This window comes from Aspergillus sydowii (genome assembly GCF_001890705.1).
Source record: "Aspergillus sydowii CBS 593.65 unplaced genomic scaffold ASPSYscaffold_12, whole genome shotgun sequence".
NCBI classification, from domain to species: Eukaryota; Fungi; Ascomycota; class Eurotiomycetes; order Eurotiales; family Aspergillaceae; genus Aspergillus; species Aspergillus sydowii.
Window position 1 is genome coordinate 96220 of NW_024467870.1, and position 14897 is coordinate 111116.

Here is a 14897-nt window from a genome sequence, read left to right on the forward strand (position 1 = left end):
ATCAAACATAAATAGAGCAACTGTCTGTATCACTTATTAATTAACCTTCAACACCATGACTGTCACTCGAGTCGCAGCCTGCCATGTCGCCCCCGTCTTCCTGTCGGCCAGAAAAACCACCGACAAGACCGTCAAGCTAATCCACGAGGCCGCACGCAATAAAGCCCAGCTGGTCGTCTTCCCCGAGACGTTCATCCCCGCATTCCCTGTCTGGAGCGCCCTGCGTGCACCCACCGAGAACCATGACCTCTTCCAGCGCATGGCCACCGAGTCCGTCTACGCCGATGGGGACGAAATTAACGCCATTCGCACAGCAGCCCAAGCCACAAAGACAATCGTGAGCGTGGGCATCTCCGAAAAGTCCCGCTTCAGCACCGCAACCCTCTACAACTCGAACCTCCTCATCGACCACACGGGCGCAGTGCTCACGCACCACCGCAAGCTGATGCCCACCTTCTTTGAAAAGCTCACCTGGAGCCCGGGAGATGGACACGGCCTACGCGTTTCGCAGACTGCCCACGGCAACATCGGCAACCTGATCTGCGGCGAGAACACCAACCCGCTTGCCCGGTACTCGCTCATGGCCCAGGCCGAGCAGATCCATATCTCGACCTGGCCGGCGATCTGGCCGACGAGGGTGCCTGAATCTACAGGTGGTACACCAAACTACGATAATGTCGCTGCGAACCGGACCCGTGCTGCGGCGCATTGCTTTGAGGCCAAGTGTTTCGGCGTTCTATGTACGGGCTTTCTCGATAGCGGTGCCATCGATACCATCACTGCAGGGGCAAGTAACGAGGAATCCGTCCGGGGTGCTCTTGAACGGTCTCCTCGCGGCGCATCCATGTTTCTTGACCCGACCGGTGCATTGCACCCAGCATATACGTTCTCTGACACCGGAGAGCAGCAGGCAAGCGAATTCCTGCAGCATGAAGAGGGGATAATCTATGCAGACTTGGACTTGGAAAGGTGCATGGAGGGCAAGCAGTATCATGATGTGGTGGGCGGGTATCAGCGGCTGGATGTCTTTCAGTTGCAGGTTAATCGGACTCGCTTGGACCCTGTTGTTTTCAAGGATGAAGCCGTGGACGAGGAGGATTCTAGGCTGGCTAGGAAGGTGGATGAGTAGATTGTTCAGGTCTGATTATATTGTTATGCTTGAATCGTCGTGGTGTCTGAATCATTATATATCAGTCCGCTACTACTTGATACTATTTGCTATCAGGTATTTCTCGGAGTAATCAAGTATATTTCAAGCTTCAGTAACGAGAGAATTGCAACCGTGTGGGAAGTTGTTTACTCTTTCCCGGCTAGGTATAAGATGTCAATATGTAACAGGCACTTTTGTACATACAGCACCACAAAAGTCAAGACAGTATCAGCTGCTAAACCGTAATAGCCAAAGAATTCAAATCCAATCTGGGATACGACTTGAGAGCAATCAAATCATCACTGGCCTCCGCACGCCCAGAGCCAAACTGCTTCAGATTCCACTTCTCCACCCCCTCGACGCCCTTCAGATCGTTGCCAAATGCGGTGAATAGATCTGAATTGAGCTGTTCGTACTCCTTGTAATCCTTGGGCCAGTTGCCAAGTCTTTCGATGGCAAGCTTAAGAAGATGCAGGTGCTTCTTAGCCCGTTTGCCGGAGGACTCGGCGCCACTCTCACCTCCAGGGCTGGACGGTTCAGAGCTCGAAGAGCTAGAAAGCCCATCTGTGCCTGCGATACTCGCAGAGCTGGGATCAACCAGGGCTCGCAGGGAATTCTCATGCAGCCCCGCAGCCTTCTTATAGTACTGGTATGCCAGCTCGCGCTGGTCCTCCTTGTTCTGGTAGCCTTGGGCAACGCTGGTGTACATCTGCGACAGGAGGACGCTCATCTCCACGGTACTGGGATGCGCCGGTCCATGGACCCTTGCGCAGTTGTATACAATATCCTCTGCCAAGCGGATAGCAGAGGTATACTCGCCCACCAAGTACCTGGTAACAACAAGCATACGGCCCAGCGCGAGAGTATACCCACCATTCGCCTGCGGCGGGGACGAGATCTGCCGCTTCGTCCACAGCGAGGTAAGTAGCCACGAGAGACTGCGGTAATCCTTCTGCTTGTCGAGGACCTTGATGAGATTGTTGAGATGCACGGCGTCCAGCTGGCTGAGGTCGATGTTCTTCCCCTTGCAGTGCCGAAGCATCTCCTTGCAGATCGTCTCCGATATATTAATCATATCCTGTTCAAACCGAGACCCGGCCTGCGGATTGACAACCCATGCTGAGATCGCGAGACCCATCTTGAAGACGAGCTTCATGGTGGTCATAGTCGCGAACCCGTCGTGGGCCTGGATGTATCTGAACGATGCCAGCGCGAGATCCGCGGCAGCCTGGTGCTCGTTTACAGAAAGGAGATGGACCACGCGGTCATGAGAGGCGAGTGCCACAGAGCGTAGGAAATTCTGCGACGAGTGCGTGCGGAAATGCTCGAGAACCGTAGAAAGGAAGACGGTGGCCTGGCGGCGGTTGAGATCGAGCACTTCACCCTCGCGCGACATGAAGAAGTCCGTGAATCGTTCCATAAGTAGGTGTGAGCTAGGCGCGTCCCCACGAAGATTGAAAAGCTCCTCCAGATGGGAAACCGTAGGCAGGATTCCCTGGAGACTGGTGGATTTCGATCGAGCCTCTGCGCGGAAACGCTCAGAGTAGACAGACTCTGCCATCAGCGAAGAGTAGATCTCGTTCATCGTAAGCGAAAGCTCCCTTCCATCGCGGAGACTGTATTCAAGCTGCGCGAGGAAGAGCAGGCTCTGGTGCTTGCTGGACGTTATGCTATACTTGGCCGAGGTACTTTCCCCTGTGATGACCTGGCGGTGGATTTCCTGGGCCAGTTCCCATGCGTGTTGGATTTGTCTGATCTCCCTGTATCCGAATGCGATACTCCTAGCAGCTTTGATGATTTCGACAGATGAGCTGTCTGATTTAAGTATGTGACTAGCAGCGTCGTGGAGGAGGACTACGGCGCTTTGAGTGTCGTTCTGCTGAGCATACAGCGACACCAACTCCTCCATCTGAGACAGGGTAGACTCATGAGCCCATCCATGGCTAGACAGGGTAGTGGTCAGACGTTTACGGTAGGTGGTAACGGTCTGACTCGTGGTCTGCGAGGTAGTATGTTCTGGTTTTGACCCTGCACTCGATTGCTCTTCGGATATACCGGCGAGGGTCGCTCGAATATCCTCGTAATCGATGTCAGCCTCTTCAGACTCGGTCTGCAGGAGCTGCTCGTATAGTTCAACTGCCTCGGACTCGTATTCCGTTGAGGTCTGGGCGATATGGGCCTGAATCTTCGTTGCTTCGATTGTAATCACGGCCTTGCTGCCAAACACAGACAGACAGGCCTTCCGATACTCGGCAGTCACATCGTGGATAACACGGAATTCCGCATGCGTCATATGCAGGCAGTTGATATACCTTTCGTACACTGATTTGACAAACTTGTCATCGCGGAGCTTGGAGTTGATGTTGGGATGCTTGAGGGTCTTGAACAAGAGGCTGCAAGGTTGAAGCGCAGCCTTGTAGCGCTTTTGATTGACAAGCTCTGTCGTGAGAATAACCAGGGGCTCAAACGCCTCTGGCCTGCAAGTATCTGAGTTCTTGTTCAGAATCTCGAAGATGCGCTGGTAATAATCCACACAAGCAGCGCCGGGACGAGCCAATTCAGCCAATGTCCACAGCTCTTTAAGGACAGACGGGTGACCGTCTCCGTAACGTTGGGTGTAGTCCTTGAGGATATCATTATGGATGGAAATAAGCCTGTCTGTCTGGCGTGTGCGCTCGTAGAGACTGACCAGCCCCTTTGAAACGCCGTCAAACAGCTCATCGCCGCCGGCCTTGCGATCACGCTGTACTGCATGATACAGACGAAGGCAAGTGTCCTCTTCCTTGGCTAGGTTGCGTCTGTAACGGTAGCAGTGTCTCAGTCGCCGTGCTAGGTCAATAGAATACCGAACATTGCTGCGCGGGAAAGCCACATCACTCGGGGAGCGCACAAAGAACGAGGGCCAAGCACCGTGCAACGCCTGCTTTAGGGTTCTTGTGGCATCCTTCCACCGGTGCTGCGACACGTACAGGTTTACCAGCTTGTCAATAGCTGTAGCAGAGAGATTGGAGCTGCTGCTGGCCATATCCTGGAGATCTGCCTCAGTCATGGCCGAGGTAGACGTACCCGCCTGCTGGAGAACTTCCTCGGACGTGGATACAGTGTATTGCTGGATCTCCTCGTACAGTGACTCTTCGCGACGGATCCGCTGTGAGCATTGCTTCAACACGCTCAAGGCCTGCGAGGATAGCCCAACGGACCTCATCCGCCGTGCAATGCCAATGAACTGGGAGACCACCTCCTGGGAGCTGGACATGGACTGCCCATGCTCCTCCCAGAAGCTAGACAAGACGGAAGCCACCTCGACGTCTCTCTTCTGAGACTTGAGGAAGTCCGAGTATGCGGTGATCGCTTTGATAATGCGCAGCTCCGACTCGGTGGAATGATGGACTCGGTAATCCTTGCTGGTCTGCTGCCAGATGTCTACAAAGATGCGCTCTGCGGCCGTCAAGCTACCTTCTCGGATCAGCTTTTCGGCCTTTGCAAGAAGCGACTCCAGGTTGAATGTTGTGGTAATGGCGATGTCGTCCTGGAAAGTCTCATCCAGAGTCAAGACTGTGCCGTGCTCCACAGAATCCTTCTTGCCATGAAGCTGAACAACAAGGGACTGCTCTGAAGGCCTACGAGTTGTTGTTGTTTCCTGCTGCGACTCGCCAGTACTGCCCTGGATTAGGGTTGTGATTTCCTGTGCCTTGTGTGTTTGACCGATTGCGTGGTAATGCTCTGAAAGCTGTGACAGGGTTGACATCACCATCTCGCTGGAGCTGCCGTAATGGACTCTATAGCATTCAACCAAAATCTGGAGCATCTCGGTCCTCTTGGACATGGTCTCAGAATTGCTGGTGGTGGTCTTCTGTGTAAAGTCGATGAAGTGCTTCGTCATGCGCATGGTGATAAGGTGATGCACCGTGAGAATCGACTGGCAGATCTTCGCAGCATTGTAGAATACCTCGCTCGCCTGAGCTGGCTGCACATCCTGCACCGTCTGGAAGAAAAGTGCCTGACACAAGATTGCCTGCAGGGTAGCAGGATCCCTCGTTCCCAAGACCTGCTGGTAGAGACGGGCCTGCGTAGTATGCAACGAGAGCAACGACGGAGTTGGCTTTCTCCTCCAGACCGTCATTTCCAACATGGGAACGTTCGGAGAGGTCGGGAAGACCTGGTTCAAGGCCTGGCCGGCTTTGGATATTTCCTGGTCTGTGTTGCAGCCGAAAGCTATTCTGGTATGGCCCAGCCAGTATCGCAGCGAAAAGTCCAGAAGAGTGTGCTTTTCCAGGAGGCTCTGAGCCTGTTGAGGATCCGGGGTATCCAGCGAGGGTTCCTCCTTTCCTGTGACTGTGTTCTTGATGTAGACCGACACCCTGCGAATCAAGTCAAGCTGCGTGTCCTTGATGGCTGGAATGGACTTGTCATTGCTGATGGCGTGGCAGATGGCGCTGCGCAGCTGGCCATGACGCAGGTAGACCATATTGTTCTGATAGAACACAAGCGACGCGAAAGGCTTGAGAAGGTTGAGGGGCTCCACCTTCTGTTCAACAATAGCACCTTTGTCCGGCTGAATAGACAGAAGACTCGATAGCTCAGAGATAGTCAGGGGTCGTGCAGCCGTAGCCAGCCAGCCGACTATCTTCACTCCAGCCTGAGATGCATTGGATTTCAGAGTCTGATTGGCAAAGTCGCTGACACTATGGTTTGCTTTGACGAAAGTGCCGATATCCTTCACCAGGGGCCGGGTCTTGGATGTGTTCTCGTCGCGGATTCTCTTAGAGGCGAGTTTGGCCCAAAGGAATGAACCCTCTGCGGCCTTCACGATTCGATGCACGCAGACCTCCTGGTCCTCTGCACCGAGCGAGTTGTAGGACGGACAGTGGTGGAAGACAGTCCGAACCACCGCAGCAATGTCATCCGAGATGAGGTCCGGGGTTATATTGACTGTGGACTGCTTAGGGAAGACATCGTGCTTTTCAGATCCGGTCACAATCAGCTTCAGGTTGTCCACATCGGCACTGGCGCCTCGAAGGCCTTTGAGCAGAACATCCTGTCCACAGGTAGACTCGTCTGTTCCGTCGACGATGAGCACAGTCGGCTTGGATCCCTTCATGCTGGAATGGAGACCGCTCTTCACAGCAGCCCAGAGCAGGTCCGCGTACTCTTCGTCATTGACTGTCTTTGTGCAGCGCTGATATGTATCCGAGAGCGCCTTGTAAAGAGCGACATTTCCGACCTTGACTGCAAACAATTCGGAGAGAATGGTTTTGGCAACAGCTTGGGGAGTTGTTAGGGCAGGAATTCGCCCGTCTATAGTTTATGTATTAGCTTGTGACAATGATAGCCAGCCTGGATACATACTGATTGGAACAAAGATGGCCTGGTAAGAGACACCCCCAATCGGGCTCTGGAGATGGTCATTGATCACTGTTGCCAGGATGGACTTCCCCGAGCCTGGCCTGCCAGTAATGGCCAGTGTTTTCTGGCCGCCTTTCATGAATCGAGTCAGATGCGGTGCAACCCATAGACATGTCGATTCTTCGCGGTCCTGAGCGAACTGCGAGGTATACTTGGTGATGTGCTCGAGGACGGTATCCTCTGGCTGGAGCCACTCTCTGAGCGTCTTGACATCGGTCACTGTACATGATTAGTTTCAAACCCTGACATGTGAGTTGGACCAGCATACCTTGATGTCCAAGACCTTCTTGCGAGACCTGGTGCTGCCACATCAGCTCAGCGACATCTTCACACCGAGCCTGAAAGCTCTCGATGAGCTCAGAGAAGGTATTGTGGATATCAATCGCAACAGACCCGGATTTCATGTCCGTAAGAGACTTTTGGAAATGCGACGCAATTTCCACAACCAACGTCACCAGGTCGCCGACAGCAAGAGTGACCTGGTCCCTGATGCTGCGAGAGACAGGGAACAATTCTGCGCGACCCATCAGGTGGTGGAGATCTGTTGAGCAGCGATAGAAGAAATTAAACAGGTCAATCAGCGCTTCACTGTTCTCCTCACCTAGCTGTATTCAGATATCAATTAGCGTAGCTCTCTTTCAACTCTGCTGCTAAACATACCCCAAGGAGCGTGGCGCAATAGATATAAGCCAGCTGCGTCGCGGTCTGGCTATCACCCGCAAACGGCTGGATCCCTAATTCAAAGGAGTTAAGTCGTTCAACGAAAAGCCTTGCCCGAACAAGGACTTTGTCATAGTTGCTTCCCTCAGGGGGCAGCTTTCTCATACGCTCTGAGCGGATCCAGTCCAGGATCCTCTCATGGCTGGCGCTGTTAACCGCGGAAGGGTCCATGATGTGAGATTTTCGGTACTGTAGAGTCCGGGAGAGGTCATTCAGAGCAGTGCTTGTTTCACTAGATGTTGTCCGTGAACGAAAGGAAGAGGAGATGGTGGAAGCCCCATTCACATCTGGAATACCAGGAACCCATCTGGTGTGCGTGAGAGAAGTAGTCGGGGATTCAAACGAACTATGGACATGAGCTTGGAAGGAGGTCGCCATTGCCTTGATAAATGACGTCCCTCTTTATATTATGAGGTGGTACTAGGATGGAACATTAATAGCAATAACTATAATTGTCAGTGGAACAAACAACCACCAGCTCCCAAGAGAATCCTCGTCGTCCTTTATTGTTGTCCAAATGACAAAAGTCCCAACATCACGACCACGTCAGGGTGCGCGGGGACCGTTGCTATTGTTGACAACAGTCTTAACATCATGTGCGGGGCTCCAGAACATGGCCAGCATATTGGTATGAACTCAAGGGGGTTGGTTCCAGGGTTCAGTCTCGTGCTGGGTGTTTGGTTCACAGCCGGGTCGGTCGGGAGGTGAGCGTCCGCACCAAGATCCGGGGCTTGTTAACCATGGTTCTACCAGTCTGCTGTTGTAGGAATTGTAATTCCGACCGCATTCAGCAAGCCTGATATAAGCGATATGTCATCGTGGTCTGGGACTATACATGGTTGTGGTTGCCCACCTTAGGGCTGCAGTCATGAGATATCCGTCGCCTTGTAGTCGCTTGCTCAGAGGCATTTCTTCAGCCAATGTAATCAGCAAGCCAGGATATTGGCTCGACGATCAGTAGCTCTTTTCCACGGGCTGTTGATCCATATCGAGGCCGGCTCATTGGCTGCGATCTGTTATTGACAACATCCATGATGCTGTCTTGATGCACTTTCCATTCTAGGTATTACGGATGGTCTGAATTAACTCTCGCCCAACTGGCCAATACTCCGGTTGACACCCTGACATCAGTCTAGTCGAATTCAGTCGGCACTTGCGGTACGAGGGCGGCCCGGCACTCGATTTAGAACCGCCGGCACACCCCGTTTCCAGGTATTTAGACATCACCCGTCTCGGATGTATCGTGCGTTCTGGAGGCCCTGTATCTACGTCCCCTCATTCGTTTTCACCCTATATTCCAAGCTTTGGGGTATCATCGTCCGGCTTATAGCAGATCCACCTCCGCCACCACCATCACCGCCGCTTACATCCACACCTACACCAGCAACCCCTCTCTTAACAGAAATGCCCGACCCTCTCAGGTAAGGCTCTCAATACAGGAATATACTTGCATGGTTCTAACGGCACCAGCAACGCAGATCAAACAGAGGACGAGAACGAGGCCCAGCCTGATACTGGGACCGATGACCCAAAGAAGGAGACGGGCAAGGGTCCTAAGCCCTTGATCGAGGAGGAGGCCCCACCTCTGGGTCCTTGGGGGAACAGATGCGTCACGTCTCGTCGGGCTGGAATGAAGAAGCCGCCAGAGAAGGACTCGAGCCTGAATGTCCGGATCAATATGGATCTCAGAGCAGATGTTGCGTTGGAACTGCATGCAGTTCTCCAGGGCGATATTACTATTGGTTTATTTTAATCTCTGATCTTGTACAGTGCAAGGATAATAATTCTCCGTAATACAATAATTGCCCAATGATATAACTGCTCCAAACTGGCCCGGAAAAGCAGGCCCTCGTCTATTCCGAAACTGAGCTGGTAGCATGATATTCTTGGAGTCATTATTCCAGTTCATAACTACCGTAATGGGTCAAGAGTGTTCGGGAACGTACTGCATTCGGTATCTGCTCCGGATTGCCGTTTTGTCTCTGACCATCCCATACCTTGCCATTCAGATTTCGATTGATGTTATTGCACTCATACAGTGATATTGAACAAAGCCGGGGCGTACACTTGCAGTTAAAAATAAAGAAGCTAGTGTTAACCTTTTATGATACCTTCTCAATGGTTTATTGGTATGACTCCTACCTTTCGTTATCCAAGTCAGTCATGCTGCCATCTCTACCCATACGCGGACAATATATATCTCAAGCGGTAGCTATATATGAACCCATTCACCTCACCCTAGTAAGTAAATCTAAAGTGTGGATGCGAATCACCCAAATTGCCTACCTCCTGCTCGTCCAGCAGCAAGTAATCGCGCTTCCCCTGCTCACGACGTCGATTCTCCCGTAAAAGCAAGAAAAACAGCAGTGTCGCCGCAATCACGCACACCCAAATCAGCGCAAGACACGTCCCATAGCCAGAGCGATAATACGGCGCCTCAGAACTAACGAAGATATTACTTGCAATAAAACCACCGCAGTTTCCGAACCCGATCTGGACCGCTGAGGCAATCGCCTGTTTATAGTGGCCGCTCATGTTATTGCTCAGCCAGCCGATGAAGATGGGTTGGGCGATGTAGCCGCCACCGACGACAGCGTAGAGGGCGAAGTACTTGACGCCCGTTGTGACAAAGTCCTGCGCAAGCAGGATAATATACCCTACTGTTGAAATCATACACCCTGCCATTGCGAAGCCGAAGCGGTGCTTGCATCGGTCGCTTAGGAAGGACGTGCAGATGGTTACAGCCGCTGCCACGACGTAGACAGGCACACTCATCACCTGGGCCTGAAGAGACGTCCAGCCCATCTCGTTCAGTATAGTCGGGGTGAAGAACGACGCCGCGTATCCCGTGTTCAGGACGCCCAGGTACATGATCGTCCTGTACTGCCAGTTAATTTCTCTCCAGTCTCTCCCGCCAAAGCCAAAGACGCACCCAAGGTATATCTTCCCATCCATCAAGATCCGTCTAACGGCAGTCTTATCCAACCGATCCATTCGATACCCGCCTTGATCATTCCGCAATCGGGCATGTAGGATAGCGCGCTCTGCGTCGTCCAGAAACCGCGCTTTATCCGGCCAGTCCACGATAAAGAACTTGGCTATAATCGCAATGATCGTCGTAGCAAGGCCTTCGAGTATGAAAATCCAGCGCCATGACGAGTACCCCCGGATACCGTCCATGTACGCCATTCCGTAAGCCAGGAGCTGTACCAGCAGTTAGATATCACAAGCCCTGACTCCAGCTTCGAAGAACTCACTCCGCTAACTGCTCCAGCGAGTATAGCCGACGCAAAGAACAGCGTAAGCCGCCATTGCAACTCATATCGCTTGTAGTACATTGAAATGAGGTAGACGCATCCTAGCATAGTCATCAATATCTCATCCAATCAGCCAAATGAGGGCCGTCCAACTAACCCGGCAAGAACCCAGCCTCGAACATGCCAATAAAGAACCGACAAGTCATTAAACCGCCGTTATTCTGAACGAACCCCTGGCATATCGTCGTGATCCCTAATTCAATCAGCCACTTTCCCAAGCTTCGCATCATCCTTCATCTCAACGCACCCCACAACGCCATAATGGAGCTCAACCACGTCGATGGTGCAAGTCTCTTCATAATGAGATTGCACGGGATCTCGCAAAGAATATACGGAATAAAAAAGATGAACAGCGCGAGGTTGTAGTCATTTCCCTCCATGCCCAGGTCCTCTTCGAGACGTTGCAGGCGCGCATTGCCGATGTTGATTCGGTCGAGAAAGGCAAGGAGGTACAGGACCATCAATACTGGGACGACGTGGAGATCGCATTTCCAGATGACTCGTCGTTCTGTCTTGAGGTCTAGGGCTTCACTTTGTGGCTTAATGTTGGCGTCTACGTTGTCGATGTGCATAGGCTTAATATCTTTCGTTTCTAGGTCCATATTGATAGAGTTTGTAGTCAAAAGTTTGACCAATTTGATGTTACGAGGTAAGCATTTGCTTCTGGGTGATGGAACTTGTGCAATATAAACTATCGACGGCATCTGAGTACTTCGACTCTCCAACACTTCCCCGCGATATCCAAGTGGGCCGGAGACCTGTCAATGCGGGGTGCAGCTTGGGGAGACGTCTTTTCCCTCATTCAGCAAAAGATTCCCAGTGGGGCTTGCCGTTGCTGGGAGTTCTTCGGGCTCCAAATGTCTTACAACTGCCGTGGTCTTCGAGTCTGGGTGCGGTCGGACCTAGATTAGAGCTTGGTCATCGGAGATAGTTGGTTGTCGTATTGCATGCTACTTGGGCGAGCTATTGCTGCTGATAAGGTGGATTAGGGGAAACTCCCAACTCGATAAATGCTTTCTCAATGTACTCCTAGATATTATGTAAATTGCGTCAAATCAGGCTAATTATACGCTTATTGCATGAGTATATGCAAATATAGATATTATACCAGTATGCATGGACAGTGCGGTAGAACCGTCCGCAACTTCATTATGCGTTGCGTTGTAGCAGGTGCTCCGACTCCTCGAAGTTGTCTTGCTGCATGTGCCAGCTGCTATTATGGAGCCTGCTGCCAGTCGTTGGCACCGGCTTTTCCAGTCGCGTCATCCAGAGGAAGATGTCCTCTGCTGGCAGTAGAACCAGCCAGATCCGGTTGAGGGCGAAGCACATGGCGACGGAGAACATTGCGACGGTCGCATCGAACCAGTAGTGATTTGCCGTGGCAACAATCACCGACAACACCAGCAGAGGGTACAAGATGCCAAGGCTGAAAAAGATGGCCGTCGTGACCATAGCACGCAGGGTCCTCCGGCCGCCGTTGAAGAGAGACCAGAAATTGGAGTGGTACATGAACGTCGCACCAATACAGAAAGCATAGGTAAAGTGCAAACTCGGCATGGCTGCTAGTTGGTTGACCATCTTCCCGCCGACCCACACGCTCTCTGCGTTTTCCTGGCGCACGGTGTCGTGGAAGTTGTATGACTCGGGCAGCAGCCGCGGGGGCATGCACGGATAAAAACAAAAGACTATAAACGCGACGAAGTTCCCAAGCGTCATCGTGCGGCGGACGGTAGCAAATCGGTGATGATCAGGAGCGGCCCAGTAGTACCAGGAGATGAACCTATCAAAGTCAGCACCGTTGCCTCCAGTTCATATCGGGAAACTTACGCGACGGTCCCTGGGATGTGGACCAGGGAGTAGATCCGATTGAAGAACGTCATCCACCCCGGATGCCCGTTGAGAAAGAAGGATTGAAACTCGGATTCTTCGATAGGGAAAAGGCTACTGAAAATCGAACGGTGTTCCAAGTCAAGGATAGAAATGCCGTGGTCCTGCGCGAGCTGCACTACGTCCGTTCCAGCCGGAGACAGCGCCTGCGCTATGGCCTTGGTGCAAGAGTAGAAAGCATAGTTGAGGATCCAATAGAACATCTCAACCAAGAAAGGGAATTTTTGGACGAAGCGGCTGTGTAGGTGACGGGCGAAACGAGAGGAGTTTGGCGTGCTGATCACGCAGCACCCGTATGAGCGTCGCTTTGCGGGGTGCGAGTTATTCAGGCCATTGTGATCGTCCGGTAGGGGTACCGAGCTAGCTTCGATGTCGCCCTTAAGGTACTCTCGCTCGACGATGGGGTCACGGTTGGTGTCGAGAATGCTGAAGTGTTTATAGCGGTTCACGTAGAGGGAGATAAGCATAATGCTTACGACGACCTAGTGAATAAGCTTGTTAGATCTTGCGGGGCACGGTGAAGAGCCGGGTGACACACGATCGGCTCGAGCCATGAGTGGGAAGCAAACTGGGGTTTGCCCAGATCGATCTTGGCGGCGGAAGTTGTCGACATTTCTGAGTCGCTGGATGCAAAGGATCACGACTCGCGTTGTGGCCGAATGTTGAATAGCACAGCCTGTTGGCCTATGGTTGTCGAGATCGTCGCGAACGTGCTGGAGATGGGAAACTCGGGGCGAATGCTAACCAAGTAGGGTTAGAGCAAATGAGAGGGCATTGGCGCTGTAAACAGCAGTATGAAGGTCGAGAAATAGACACGTATATATATAGAAGGAAATGAAAGAATGGACGCTGAAGCTGACAGCAGAAAGGGACAAGAAGCCGACTCGACGACCGGGAGAGAGGGAGGAAGAGAGGGAGGAAGGGAGAAAGAAAGGGAGGTCAGCTGACCGCCTCAAAATTGAGATGCTCTGCATAAATTAAGGACAGTCGACAGCTGTAAACTGCAAATCCAAAACTGGTTTCCAAGCCACTGCTGCTGTTGATTGGCGCAGACTCGAGCATCTCGTATTCGTTATTTTGGCAGTCTTCAGCCTTGCCAGCTGCGTGGGTCTGCTCGCGTGAACAGCGGACACTAACAGTTTCAACTCCAGCAGGCACCCAAATAGTAGATGCCAACGGTCAGTTGAATCAATGTTGACATCCCAATCTCCCAACAGTGCGCACACTCCCGCCAGCAACGGTCTCCCAACATTTCCGCTGCTCAATNTTGAATGTCACGCCAGTCTGTCAGCTCACGTGATGTCAGCGGTACCCGCCGGGACACCGAACCGGAAGATCCAAGGAACATGATCCGACTCCACTGCATAAAGTGCAGAATTGATGGTCAAAGTCAAAACTGTCTTTCCCTCATTGGTTCTGCCGTTCCGCGATAGGGGGCATACGGAGTCCGGATGCTGCGCACATGTCTCGGGACTCGGGCTATTTACGGAGATATTCATGCACAAACAACGCTCTAATTCCGGTCTCAACCCCGCTGACAAAGAAAAATAAATAAATAGTTAAAAAACAAATACTCGACGCACAAATCATCCCAGAACGTTCTGGCCCTCGACTCCCTCTGGTCCCGCCCAAGAGTCTACAAAGTCAACCGGGTCCACAGAGTTTGCCAGAGGCCCCGAAGTTGGACTACTCAGTAGCGTGATTGTCCGCGTGGATATCGTATCCAACACCACCGACGAGGTCGCCGCTGCCTCCAGGACGCTGGAACTCAGCCTTGAATACGAGGAACGACCCTCGCCCGGATACGAGGCTGTCACAGCGAGTCTCGTTTTCGCTCGCTGCACAGACTCCTGCAGGTCCCACGCGGTTGTCACCGCGTCACCGTTCTCCTCCACAATGTGGACCTCGTCGTACCACAATATTCTCTGGTCGAAGCAAACGTACCCGCTGATCTGGAAGCATTCGAGGCCCTCGGGGCAGCAGTGTGCTTTGCCGCTGTAATGGTAGCAGTAGTCCCCGGGGAAGCAGTGGGCGGCCGAGCAGCAGTCCTGTGTGGAGGGGATGCATGAGTTGTTGCATTGTTTCTGATCTGGCTGGCAGGACAGACTGTCCAAGTCGCTAGTGATGTCTTGACAACCTTAGTTTGTCTGGAGAGATAGCGTACCAATATTGGGGAAACACTTACTCGGATGTGGTGCTGGTGCCTGTTCATTGTATGTGATGGTCTTCGTGACCAGAGCTCTGTGAAGCGATGGAAACGCGTCCAGGCCTAAATCTCGGTCGGAATCTTGAAAACCATCCTGATTGGCAAAGGAAGTCGAGGACAGCGATAGAAGGTAGAGCAGAGTCTGGCGTAGTGACATGGTTCGGGATTCCATGGTAGAGTGCAAGTTGGGGTAAGAAACAATCTCGGCGTC

At 52.4% G+C, this 14897-nt stretch overlaps 6 protein-coding genes across 6 annotated transcripts; 2 read left to right on the top strand and 4 right to left on the bottom strand.

Annotated features, from left to right (window-relative positions):
* Positions 1 to 55: 55 nt before the first annotated feature.
* On the top strand, positions 56 to 1400 carry ASPSYDRAFT_209040 (carbon-nitrogen hydrolase family protein; the record flags this gene model as incomplete). The annotated part of the gene is made up of 1 exon (XM_040843953.1): positions 56 to 1400. One exon carries the CDS (start codon positions 56 to 58, stop codon positions 1127 to 1129), a length of 1074 nt encoding a protein of 357 aa, XP_040698730.1. The 3' UTR covers positions 1130 to 1400.
* On the bottom strand, positions 1386 to 7654 carry ASPSYDRAFT_209043 (uncharacterized protein; the record flags this gene model as incomplete). Its single annotated transcript, XM_040843954.1, has 4 exons — positions 1386 to 6448; positions 6500 to 6761; positions 6946 to 7161; positions 7217 to 7654. The coding sequence occupies 4 exons, from the start codon at positions 7652 to 7654 to the stop codon at positions 1386 to 1388; spliced, it is 5979 nt and encodes a 1992-aa protein (XP_040698731.1).
* Positions 7655 to 8511: 857 nt separating this feature from the next.
* ASPSYDRAFT_135435 (uncharacterized protein) lies at positions 8512 to 9080 on the top strand (the record flags this gene model as incomplete). Its single annotated transcript, XM_040840724.1, has 2 exons — positions 8512 to 8697; positions 8747 to 9080. Coding segments are annotated over 2 exons (469 nt in total), but the record flags the coding sequence as incomplete, so codon positions are not given.
* A 434-nt stretch (positions 9081 to 9514) lies between these two features.
* Positions 9515 to 11165, bottom strand: ASPSYDRAFT_158769 (uncharacterized protein; the record flags this gene model as incomplete). Its single annotated transcript, XM_040842757.1, is given in 5 exon segments — positions 9515 to 10154; positions 10209 to 10480; positions 10534 to 10634; positions 10691 to 10824; positions 10837 to 11165. The coding sequence occupies 5 exon segments, from the start codon at positions 11163 to 11165 to the stop codon at positions 9515 to 9517; spliced, it is 1476 nt and encodes a 491-aa protein (XP_040698733.1).
* Positions 11166 to 11742: 577 nt separating this feature from the next.
* On the bottom strand, positions 11743 to 13093 carry ASPSYDRAFT_159053 (phosphatase PAP2 family protein; the record flags this gene model as incomplete). Its single annotated transcript, XM_040842789.1, has 4 exons — positions 11743 to 12373; positions 12421 to 12844; positions 12890 to 12962; positions 13019 to 13093. 4 exons carry the CDS (start codon positions 13091 to 13093, stop codon positions 11743 to 11745), a joined length of 1203 nt encoding a protein of 400 aa, XP_040698734.1.
* An 890-nt stretch (positions 13094 to 13983) lies between these two features.
* ASPSYDRAFT_49081 (uncharacterized protein) lies at positions 13984 to 14879 on the bottom strand. Its single transcript, XM_040847767.1, has 2 exons — positions 14666 to 14879; positions 13984 to 14609 (listed from the first exon to the last, which is right to left on the bottom strand). Exons 1-2 carry the CDS (start codon positions 14690 to 14692, stop codon positions 14067 to 14069), a joined length of 570 nt encoding a protein of 189 aa, XP_040698735.1. The 5' UTR covers positions 14693 to 14879; the 3' UTR covers positions 13984 to 14066.
* Between the last annotated feature and the right edge of the window lie 18 nt (positions 14880 to 14897).

What these genes read in the sequence shown, in the direction of transcription:
- ASPSYDRAFT_49081 (XM_040847767.1), bottom strand. Translation starts at nt 14,692, where the DNA reads ATGAACAGGCACCAGCACCACATCCGA. An exon ending in GGCACCAGCACCACATCCGA is followed by an intron (nt 14,610 to 14,665) that starts GTAAGTGTTTCC and finishes TAAGGTTGTCAA; the next exon opens with GACATCACTAGCGACTTGGA.